At 45.0% G+C, this 12,079-nt stretch overlaps 1 protein-coding gene across 1 annotated transcript; it reads left to right on the top strand.

Moving 5' to 3' along the window:
• The first annotated feature begins 333 nt into the window (after positions 1 to 333).
• LOC311496485 (prostaglandin reductase 3-like) lies at positions 334 to 4,353 on the top strand. The gene is made up of 2 exons (XM_084556365.1): positions 334 to 953; positions 3,195 to 4,353. The coding sequence occupies exons 1-2, from the start codon at positions 670 to 672 to the stop codon at positions 4,123 to 4,125; spliced, it is 1,215 nt and encodes a 404-aa protein (XP_084412491.1). The 5' UTR covers positions 334 to 669; the 3' UTR covers positions 4,126 to 4,353.
• Positions 4,354 to 12,079: the final 7,726 nt, after the last annotated feature.

Raw genomic sequence — 12,079 nt, 5'->3', positions numbered from 1 at the left:
CCAGAAAATGACAGCCATGTGATAACGCTCACGAAACACGCGAGCAAAACGGAGTGAAAAGCAACACACTTTGACAAATCTCCGACGTGGGATATTTTGGGTACAGGTGTAGCACAAACGCGGCTCTGCAGCAGCCCTCTAAATAAAAATAGTAAAAAGCGAAATAAGCGGAATTTGCGCCACGTGAATTGTGTTTGTATTTGTAGATTTGCTGGGGGGGGAAATATCCGGTATGTCGGCGTTGTTTTCGTGGGAGTGAAGCGGCTGAGGATATGTAAGGAGATGAGGATTGATTTGTTTCACCTTACTAGGAAGTGAGCGTTGTGTCCGGGAAGGGGAGGGACTCCGACGACAAGTCTGGGGCGCTGCTGTGCTTCTTACCAGGCTGCACCAGTGCAACGTTTAAATTCCCAAAAACTCGATTCCGTGCTCGTCGTTTCTGCCTAAATAACAGAGTCGCGCCGCAAAAGCACCGCGTTTTTTTTTTGTTTTGTTTTGGTTCGCTTTCAAAAGCGCGTTTTGGCCCGGCTCAGCCCGGCCCGGCCTGGTCTGATCTGGTCTGCGCGCTGTGCATGTGCAAAGGAAAAGCCCACAGCGCAGGCTAATGGCAGCGTGGCTTATCGCTGCCACAAACGCACGTCAAGTTGAACTTTGTCACATTTCGGAGCCATGTCCACCCTGCTGCTGGCGAGACACGGCAGGAGAGCGGTGTCGGCGATCGGCGCGGGGAGCAGAGGCACGGACGCACTTTCAGGAGTTCATCCGGTTGCGCGGCGCTTCATCATAGATATGTCCTACTCAGCGCACTTCATGGATTTTAAAGGATCCTCCATACCGAGCAGCATGAAAAAGCTGGTCGTAACCAAGCTTAGTCCCAATTTCAGAGAGGCCGTTTCTGTGCAGACCGCCGCCGTCCCCACACCCGGAGACGCGGACTTGCTCATCAGAAATCGGTAAGTTGTTGTTTTTGAAAGGTGAACACAAACGGATAGCACTGTTGTTCTGAGGGCGCGTTCGGAATGGCAATAGGTAAACCCGGAGCGTGCTCCCGAGTCCATTTGCGGATCATTATTTGATGTCAATCTACCATTGAATTCTTGAGAAGTTATAAGAAATAGGGCGCTTACCTCGATTTACCCATGTCCAGCACCTGCGATCATCATCATCATCACAAGATGGCAAAATACGTGAGGAATAAGCGCTGTACTGTAATTCCAAGTTCCGCCCTCTCTGCATTTGTCTATCAATCTATCTCGGCATCTCTCTCTCTCCCTCTCCCCCCTTCCCTCTCTCCCTTTCTCTCCCTCTCCCTCTCTCTCTCTCTCTCTGTCCTCCTGTCTCTCTACGTCACCAACCTGCAAACAGAAAGTCATGGGGGGGCTCAGACTGGCATCAAGAGATGGAGATGATGGAGAAGGAGATGCAGTGTTACATGGCGCTGGAACTGCAGCATCATATCTCTCATTCGCAGCAGCAGCAGAAGCCAGCAGTGCATTCAGAAGTCAATTACGCACACCTTTTTTTGTAGCATGGCATATTGTAAATGATTATGCTGTGAATAGCACCAAAGTAAACATTTGCTCATTTACATTTGGTGGGGAAAAAAGAAATTGAAAAGAGTTGGATTGCTGATGGTATTTTTGATCTCAGCTGGAGGTGATATCTCTCTCTGCTTTTGATTCACTGCCACGTTAGCGGCTGCATGTGTGCCTGTTGTGTTTTTTTTTTTTTTAATGTTAAAATGGCCTTACACAAATGCACACCCGAGGGTTTACTGTCGCATTTACTGCCAATAAAATGTAGCTTTACGTTGCCTGAGCGTAAAACACGATGCATTAGGATCTCTGTAGCTTGTAAGACAGCGATCGGTTGCTCGTGAGCCGAGACCTTTGACCGTTGGGGTGCATGCATTAGGGATGCACCGCAGTCGTGGCAGCTGTTTTTAAACCAACAATGGCTGCATCTTTTTGTGGAAGTCGACAGCAACCTGAGAACCCCTTTCTCCCCTTTTGCAAAGTAAAAAAAAAAATCAAATGCGGAAGTGTTAAATGAGGAATTTGAGAGGGAGAAACTGATAATCGAAAAGATCATGTTTGGAGTAAGTCACACGTACCAAGTAGCACATAGTAAGTCCTGCAGTGGGAAGATTCCCGTGTGCTCTTAAGCATCACATCTGATCAGTGTGTGCGCTCGCGTAAGTGTAGTACATGACATGCACATGAAAGACAGGTGCATCATATTTTATGGCGTGGATTTTCTGTGTGCTCAAAACTAGAACCTTAACTCTTAATTTAAGTGTAGTATTCCTCAATAAACTACACCACATATTAGGGTTATTAAACTATAATGTTAGAACAACAGTTGAGTCTTGTTTGCTGCACACGCTGTGATTTTACAGAAAACCGTGTTTGTGACGATCAGTTTCAAAAGTTTTTCAAAGCTGTAGGTTTGAACAGATTGCCTGTTTTGATTTATTTAAACTGCAGTGGTTCAGTATTTTTAGTTACGTGCATCCGAACCGTTCTACCTTTTGATAATAATACGTCTCTACGAGGGAACCGATTCCACAGATGTAAAGAAGTGAAATCAAGGTGCTTTGTTATATCATCTTTACCCATCCATGAACCACAGAAGCATTAGCTACAGGCTCAAAGTACACGTGTGACATGCACCGTAATGAGGCACAGCATGCGTGCCGCTCTAAAAGACAGTAAATGATTTATTTATACATTCCTTTCTCTCGTATTTGTTTCCAGCGTGTTACAGAAGTAAGATGAAAACGGCCGTCTTCGTGTAGAGGCAAGCAGCAACTATCTAAGATTTTTTAAAAAGTGCAGTTTGTTGTGGGTGTCTCTGAAGACAATGAATCATGACATCATGCAATGTGTTCTGTGATACAAGCCTTTCCCTGTCAGTGCAGGACTGTGCTTTTCGAGGGAAAGGGGAATCATTGCCAAAACAAACCAGAGTGTTTGTGCCCCGTGCGCACGTGTCCTGGGGAGGAAGCTGACGTCTTGACCTTCGCGCAGGATTTCAGGAAATACGTGTTCACGCTAACGACCCCATTAAACCTATTATACACCAAAGTGAATGTTAATGTGTGATTTTTTTTTATTTTTTGATCAGCATGTCATGGTGTAGCAGGTTTATTTTCTCACATTTTAATCCTCATTTATTTATTTTCTCTCTTTCAGTTTTGTTGGAATCAACGCCTCTGATATTAATTACTCAGCAGGCCGCTACGACCCTACGGTGAAGCCTCCCTTTGATGCCGGTTTTGAGGGCATTGGTGAGGTTGTCGGCCTTGGCCTTAGCGCTAGCTCCCGTTACACCATCGGGGATACTGTGGCCTACTTCGGCAGCGGTTCATTTGCAGAGTACACGGTGGTGCCAGCCAAGGAAAGTGTGCCCGTCCCCTCGGTGAAACCAGAGTTCCTAACCCTGCTGGTCAGCGGTGCCACGGCCTACATCGCCTTGAAACGCCTGGGCGACCTGGCCAAAGGTGAGACTGTCCTGGTGACGGCGGCTGCGGGAGGAACGGGGCAGTTTGCTGTGCAGTTTGCCAAAAAGGCTGGCTGCCACGTGATCGGGACCTGTTCCTCCAACGAGAAAGCCGGCTTCCTTAAATCCCTCGGGTGTGACAGGCCAATCAACTACACCGCAGAAGACCTGGCGAAGACGCTGAAGAAAGAGTACCCAAAAGGCGTAGATGTCGTCTACGAGTCCGTCGGAGGCAGCGTCTTAGAACTCGCAGTGAACAGTTTGGCCAATAAAGGCCGGCTGATAGTGATCGGCTTCATCTCGGGGTACCAGACCGCATCCGGGTTCCCGCCTTTCAGAGGAGGAACGCTGCCGGTCAAATTGCTCCAGAAGTCGGCCAGCATTCGAGGCTTCTTCCTGCCACACTTCCTCAGTGACTACAGGGAGGCTCTGGGGAGCATGATGCAGATGTTTGCCAAAGGGAAGCTGGTGTGCGAGGTGGACTGTGGGGATTTGGCAGAGGAGGGGAGATTCGTGGGCTTGGAGTCAGTTTTCCGGGCCGTGGACTACATGTACGCCGGGAAGAACCTGGGCAAAGTCGTGGTCGAAGTGGCACCACCCTCTGTTAGTAATAGTAAGCTGTGATTTAACTGATTGTTGATGCACTAAAGAAATCATACTTGAACGCGACTGATTGTAAAGTCTCAAAACAGAAAACTGTTAATAGCTTTATTGAGCGTTTATTTTAATAGAGGTTAGGTTCTTTATTTTTGTAAGATGATTGATGAAGCAAAGATAAATAACACTTTCATGAATAAACATTTCAACTAGCATACTTTTGAAACTACAATAAAAAGTGATTGATTTCATGCATGTGAGCGTTCAGTCATTGGAAATTTGCAGCAGTGTACTTAATTTATAATGATTTAAATTGGCTAATAACTCTGCTTTTATAATACTATTGCACATATTAAAACTCAGAAACAGAAGCCTCTATATTTCACGTATGAAAATATTTTAATGGGGTCTCCAAATCTGGCGTCCCCACCTTCTGTCCACCTCTGAAATTATTTTAGACCTGCTGCCATAATGCGCTTGCTTTTAGCACTCTCAGGCACTTTAGCTACCATAAATGTTTTATGATAGACTTCATTGTTTTTCTAATAGGGGCTTACGTTGGTATGTGCTTGTCAAAAGTGAGTGCTGCTCCAGGTGTGCTTGGCATTTCATTGCCTGTTTGTGGCTGACAGAAGCGGCATTCACACAATCAATCTTTTCATTCACATGCCCCGAAGCTGCACATAATAAAAAAAAAATTAGTCCGGCTAACCAGGAGTTGGACTAGAAAATGTCATTATTTTCGAGGTGGGGGAAAGGAAAATCACTCGTAGTGAATGCTCCGCTGAATGCCCTTTGACACATTTTTTTTTTCATTTCCATTTTTTTGTGTGTGTTTAATTTAGTTTTTCGAAACAAAGCCTTAAAGCAGAACGTATATAGTTCAGTCGCATGCGGCTGTTTTCTACGTGACGCTCAAAGATTATCACTGCCACACAAAGGGAGATAAGTGTTTATTGCGAGTGTAAAAAAAACCTCTGCGCTCAGAAAGTTTGGAAAACAGGATTTAAGAAGGCGGACGCAGACAAGACGTACAAACAGTCCCATGTTGTATTGATGTGCGTCATCTAAAACAAACACCTGTTCCTACCTGGCAGGGAGGGCTGTAGTCTTCATGCACTGTGAACATGTTATTTCCTCATCCAGGTGGCTACTCGAAATATAACCCAGTGTGAAATACATTACAGGTGTGACCCCAGCATGCAAAGCTGCTACCTTCACCAGACGGTGCAGGAAATCAGAAACACACCAGGCCAATGGCGATTTGAGACCAGAGAGTGGGAAGTCAGTGCACCAGTCAAAGTCACTGTCAGCAAAGAGAGTGGTCACTTTCAAAGTCCTTTTTAGCCTTTCTATCAGGCCTGCAATTGCTTGCATTTACAATTATCTTTAATTATGACGAGTGTCAACATCTGTGAGGTGCTGTCTCTCTTTTTTTTTTTTTAATAGACTGCTAGTTAATTTCCCAGCTTCCAACGTCACTTTCCTTATATATTTTAAAAATGCTGGTACTCACCAGTACAAAGTTTTGCCGTCACTGATTTTTTAAACATGCAAGTATCCTGTCACATCCATAACCTGGAGCATCCTGTTGCAGAACACACTGCATTTGTGATCCATGAGATTTAAAATGTATTAGAATACAGACATATGCCCGAGTTTAACTGGGCAGCCGAACAAACAATCTTTAAATTATTGCCGTCGCCTATGTTACAGTACTGTTTGCTCAGGTGAAATAATAGGAAAGCAAGCTCTTACATGCCAGCTACGAAAAAAAAAAAGGTGAGAGAGGTGGTGATGCGCGCGGATGTTTAGATGAATTTAGCATGCTCGAGTACTGTGTGCATCCACGTCGGACTGCGAGGAGGAGGAGGAGGAGGCCCGGTTTAGCATCTCTTCAATTAACAGGAGAGGCCTTGTCTCGCCGTCCTCCGGGGCCTACCTGTACCTCCGCTGATTAGTGAGCAGTCACAGCCCCAATTAGAGAACACAGGAACCTGGAGAGACAACACTCTTTATTTAATTGGATTGTGTTGCAGTCCTAGCCTGCTAACTGGCATCGCAGTGAAGCAGCCGGGAACTGCGGAGCGTAAACAAGACATTAAAAGACAGAAAAGGTCTTCCGGAGAAGGCTGCTGTGTGATGTGATGGCGAAACTGGTGGGGGGAAATTCTTCATTCAAGAAATTATGCTAAGCGTCTCTCTCGTTTTGGCTAAGAGTTCGTGCGGCACCGCTCCTCAGAAAGGGTCATTAACACATGAGTTCAATTTAAATAGTTATGTACATGAAAGTAATGGAGGGTAAACTAAATTTGGCTTTAAAGCGCAAATGTGCACGACTTAAATACAGCGCGCAGATTAGTACAAGTATTATCAAACTGATTGCACAGAATTGGCGCATTTTTTTTTTATAAGGAAAAGAGGCAAAACGCTGGTTTCCACGCCTGCAGACTTTTTCAGGTTTGTTTATCTTAAATAATAATAATGTAGCTTTTGAAAGAAGAAATAACACGGTTTAAATCCGAACGCATCCTTGATCAGCTTTGATGCCACAGTTATACTCAGTGTTGAATGACTTGTAGTTCGGCTGCGACTATTGTTAGCTACCGATAGCGAAATAATAGGATTTGTTGTATAATTGACACTCAGTCTGACGACGTGATGATTTTTCTCAGTTTGTGTTACTGTTTCACTATGTGTTAGCAATTACTGTTATGTTGTAATTTGTCACTTGTGGCCGCAGTGAATCCTGCTCGGTAAATACAGCACGCTGACTTTGAGATTCGGTTTAAACGAAATCCCACCTTTTTTCCCCAAGTCCATTTCAGATTTTCGCTCAAATCAACAGTATGCAGCATTGTTGCATGAAGACATCCATGGTGGGGAAATTCTCAGAGGCCTTCCTCTCTCTTCTCCTTTCCACTAAACTCTCCCACCCCCCCTCATAGTTTTACCCTCGCTGGAGTATGTGGCACATAACAAAGACATCACCCTCATAGTGTGGGACGGTAGTCTACCTCCAGGCGCCTAAGGGACACAGGCTGGCTGCTTGGTGCTGCCAGGATCCAGACAGTCCAGTTCCTTTCTCTGCAAGTCAGTCAGACCCCCTCAACTCCCCAACTCCCCGAGCCCCCATCACTCCTACCTCCGCCTAATTACCAAACCTAAAACCCCACTCAACTAATTAGCCACAGCAGACCCAGGAACTGTGAGTAAAGGTAAAGAGACGGCTTCATTCAGGAGTGTGTGTGTGTGTGTGTGTGTGTGTGTTACAGAGTGAAAGAAAGAGACAAGAAGAAAGGGAAATGGAATATTTGAGCCTCCTTTAGCAAGCACATCTCTACAGCCAATTAAAGTCACTTATTAAACTCTTGAAACCTGAGTTGTGCGTGACAGAATGATAGGGGGGATGTGTTTGTTTGTGGCCGTGCACGCGTCTCCGGGTTGCACGCACGCACGCGCACCCGCCCACCCTCACGAACGCTCAAATGTCCACACGTGTCTCGGTATGGCTGGCAATCTGTCTGCCTCTCTGTCTGTCAGCGGCGCGGGAGCTCAGTGGGACATAAATTACAATATGCGGCAGCGCCACTTGTGTAAGTCTCAATGAAGGGGAGGAATAACTTTCTTAATCAAGTTCCCCTGATTAATTGTAATAAAGGTGTCATCCGTAAATGTGTCCTCCTGATTGAGTAATTCGGGGCCGGAGACAGTAAGCACATCCCTGGTGATTGGGGGGGTTGGACAGAGTTGGAGGGGGGGTGTGTGGCGGAGGGGGAGCGGGGAAGGTTTGTGGAGGACACAGTGAGACACAAATAGCTCCTGGGCACACTGGCAGCCTTCGCACAACTGACAGTTATGAAATACAATTATCAGTGTGATCTGCTTAAGAATTCATCAGCGGCTTCACCGGCCAGTAAAGACGTTCATGGAGAGACAGAGAGAGAGAGAGAGAGAGAGGGGAAGAGGAAGAGGGAGGGAGTGTGACACAAGAGGGGAGAAGGCCTCACTGATTAAATGAGGTTTTTATTTTGTCCAACAGATTGTTCGCATTATGCTACACTATTGTGAAAAGATTATCTTTACTGCTATTTCCTCTGTGAGATTTCCTTGTTCCAGATCCATATTATCCCTCTAACCTGGGTCCAGACTGACAGAGTTTAATGATGTTGATCTTTCTGATGTAACGTTACCAAGTATTTGGTGATTCACGGGCCAGAATAAATCTACAGGTTTAGATGAAAATGGTTAAATTCCGTCAAAAATTGATGCTTCTGAGATCGGTGGTTTCCAAACGTATGTATATAGAGCTGAGGGGCAGCTCAGACTCAAACTAAACTTCCTTTATCCTATTTTATTTACTTAAAAAAAAAACAAAAAGAAATGGCTGAAGAGGTGGCATTAATATAATACAACGAAAAGCAAGATTTAAGAATAGTTTATACAGTAAGTGTCTGCTGAAACAGAACACAAGATTAATTTTCTACAACTTGATAACAATCAGATTTTTGAAACCTTCTCCAACAGTCCCTTAAAGAGATCCAGATCTTTTGGGTTTGGAAGCACTGGTTTAGATTACGCGACAGTTGTCTCAACAACATCTGTATGAATATATTTCAATGTGAAATGGATCCTGTCTTTGTTCTGAGTACACAGTAGTATACAACAGTTTTATAAATGCTGCATGTATTGATTAATTTTCCATTTTCCTATCTGCACTTGATTAGAAAAACAAAAAGATCCTGCAACAGTATAGTTGGGCCACGTCAAAGGCCCGATCTCACCGTCGAGTCTTTCTGTAAGTACACAAAGAGAGTCTGAGGCAGGATAAATGAACAGAAAGGCTGTGTCCTCCACAACCGACCCTCAAAGTGCCTTGAAAAACTGAAGAATTGTTTTAAAGGCGAACGCCGGGCACAGAAAATGTTGAACTGATTTAGATTATTTCGGTCTACTACATTTTGGTGGAAGTTAATGGATAACGGAAAGAAATTATGGCACGTGTGTAAATCTTGGCATGTCGGTACCACACATTTGGATCAAACACCAGGCAACATCTGACAAATGAGGATTTCGCATGTGGCAGTGACCAAGTTCAAGAGCAGCCTGAAAAATTTTAACATAATGTAACAGTGTGGATAAAAATCATATTTGAACGGCATTTATTTACCACTGTCACAACATTATTCCGACACGGTGCACAACCGGCGAACACGCTGAATAAAAGATCAAAAACATTTCTATTTGACAGATAAAATCACGCTCGGCAACATTCATCATCTCTTTCTACCTACATTAACCCTTCGGGGCGTCTTCTGTGGCCTTTGGAGCAGAGTGAGGGTCCCTCACTGTGTCTGTTCAGATGTAGATATATATTCAGGTGAAAGGCAAGGGCACGATTCACCACCTCAGGATTAATGACAGCGTCGTCACCGTGCTGACCAGCCTCGCGTTTCCATTGGCTGGATAAAGAGGAGAGGGGAGACGGCGGTGGAAATATGAACATCCTGTCGGCGGGATGACGGACAGGTCCTCAGTCCTGCTCCCCCAGGTCCCCCCCCGTCCTCATTCTTTACTGGCCTGAGTTGGCTTGTGAAGCAGCGTCTCTGCGGCCAAGGACACAGGGGTGTCAGCGATGCGTCTGGGTAACATCGTTCATCAGGCCGCATCGGTAATGGGTAGCTCTCTGTGACAGTGGTCATCAGGACACAAAAGCAAAAGGGCCCATAAACATCACATGACAGATGGCTGGGAGGACAGCTTTGGACAGGGAGGGAGGGATGGAGAGGGAGAGATAAAGTGAGATAGAGGTAGAAGGACAGAGGTGGAAGAGAGATCTCAGGCTGGATTGTTAAGTCTTAGGAAAAGTCTCAAGTGCTGGATGCTTTATGAATGTCCACGTTCAATGTCAACACTGGAAATCACAGAGAACGGTTCAAAATCGTCCAATAAGATCATCCGATATGTTGAAACTAATATAAATTATTTTATCTTACTGGCCGGGGTCTATCTGCTCAAAATGAAACCCTTTTCAACAATCTGTGTCGCTAAAATTATTGTTTGGAATTTAATTAAAAGCTGTTCTGTTGTCCTTTTCTAAGCAAAGTTTGATTTTCCACTCCTAAATTAATTGTTAGTTTAATTGTATTTCAGTAATGCCTTAAGCCAGTCAGTGCAAGTAAACTTTATCCTTCAATGTAGTGGATTCAGGGTAGGAAAACTGTGAAATGAAAGGCCCAAAATGAAAGATGTGTTTGCTTTAAAAGGCTGACATAGAGGAAAAAGAAAGTACAAAAGATTTCTAAGGACACTTCTTCAGAGATTCAAGCCTGCAGCGCTGATAAGTCAGAAGGTTTCATCAAAAGAATGTTTGGCACACAACTCCGACTTTGAAGAGTTTGACAGATAAGCACACGCGACGGAAGAGATGCCCAAGGACGCTGATGTTTTTTTTTTTTTGTTTTTTTTTTAATGAATTACGAACTAAGCAGTCTGAGGTGGGGTGAAAGTTAAGGAATAATTACGAAGGTGATAGCAATGACAGAAAGCGAGAAACAGGTTGTGTGAAAATGAGGTGAGGTGAGGGTGTCGAGGGCTGTCATGGAAGTGACTGCGGAACCTGTTGTAGGTCCCTGTAGACAGGAAGACAATTGTTGTGTTAGCAACACCTTTGTCACCTCAGGATGTATACTTTGTCTCCACGTGTTTGCAGGGACATCAAGTCCCAAATGTGAGGTATCATCTTAAAAACACAAGGAAAACGTAGCTCCCTGCCCTCCATAGTGGCGCCGCGGGTTGCGCTACGCCTTTCTTTGTTTTGTGGAAACAGCCTTGCCCGTCCATTAATCGTCATCCATCCATCCTGTGCACCTGTATATAAAAGGGAAATTAGAATATCCATCACTTGAGCAAAATGTCACCATGATTGATGGGTTAGTCACAGGATCCCCTCCGTTTCCTACTCAAGTCTGTGTTTCAGGAGTGAGAAGTGAACATTATCTCGCGCCATGATCAGATTTAGTCCACACGTTTCCATCTAGCCGAGCATTTTGAGTGGATGATACGCAATCCGGGGCGAGGAGGCAGCCAGCAGAAGGTTTATGGGAATCTAATATCATAAGGCTTTTTGGTTTGTTAGACTTGTTATTCATGGAGTGGGCTGGTGACACTTTTTGATGTAACAGTATAAGACAATGTAACGAGGCGAAATCTCATTTTGTTGAAGTGTTTCTGTCAAAGTACGGTCTGAAGGATGATGGGGAAAATCTGTGCAAACAGGTTTTGAGTGGGGTGTGCTAAGACTAAAATACCAACTGTTCTCAGAGAAAAGCCTTTGGCAAATAACAGGAAACGTCCTCCGAGAAGGCGATACGAACGCCAGAGAGTGCAGAATGCGCATTTAAGTCGAGCAGACCGCACTTAAACAAAAGGCATAAATAGATGCGCGCAAACAAACGTGAAAATGAGACGGGAGCTGCTAAAATCTTTACCGTCTCTTTATCATCAGTCAAACAACGCTGGCGTTTAAAAAAAAATCCATCTCAATTTTCATGTCCCTCCTTCCTTTGTGTGTATATGCGTGTGTGCATTTGTGTGTGCGCGCCTTGACGAGGTGGAGACAGGAGCCCTAACGCTGCAGGATGGAGAAAGGTGAACAGGAAACAGAAGGTGCCCATGGAGGAGGTATATGACATCTGTCAGGATCCGGGGTGGGTGGGGGATTCAGCGCCCCCCTTCCGCCGGCCGAGGGTCACCCGTCGCACTGCAGTCGCTGAAGTTGTCACGACACCATGACACTTCTTTGGCAATGGTGGCCGAGAGCCGGACAGCCTCGGACGTTCAAGACACGCACATATTTTTGAGTAAATTTGTCTGAGGGGAGTGGATGGGGAGTAGGAGGGGGGGCATTTTGTATGTGCTGTTTGTTCCTTCTCCGTACAGAAATGTCAGTGTCCCGCTCATTGTTGTTTTTTTTTTTCCT

The sequence above is a fragment of the Chelon labrosus genome (assembly GCF_963514085.1).
Source record: "Chelon labrosus genome assembly, chromosome: 12".
Classification (NCBI taxonomy): Eukaryota; Metazoa; Chordata; class Actinopteri; order Mugiliformes; family Mugilidae; genus Chelon; species Chelon labrosus.
Note: the sequence above shows the minus strand (reverse complement) of the source record. Positions and strands in the feature narration are given on the sequence as shown.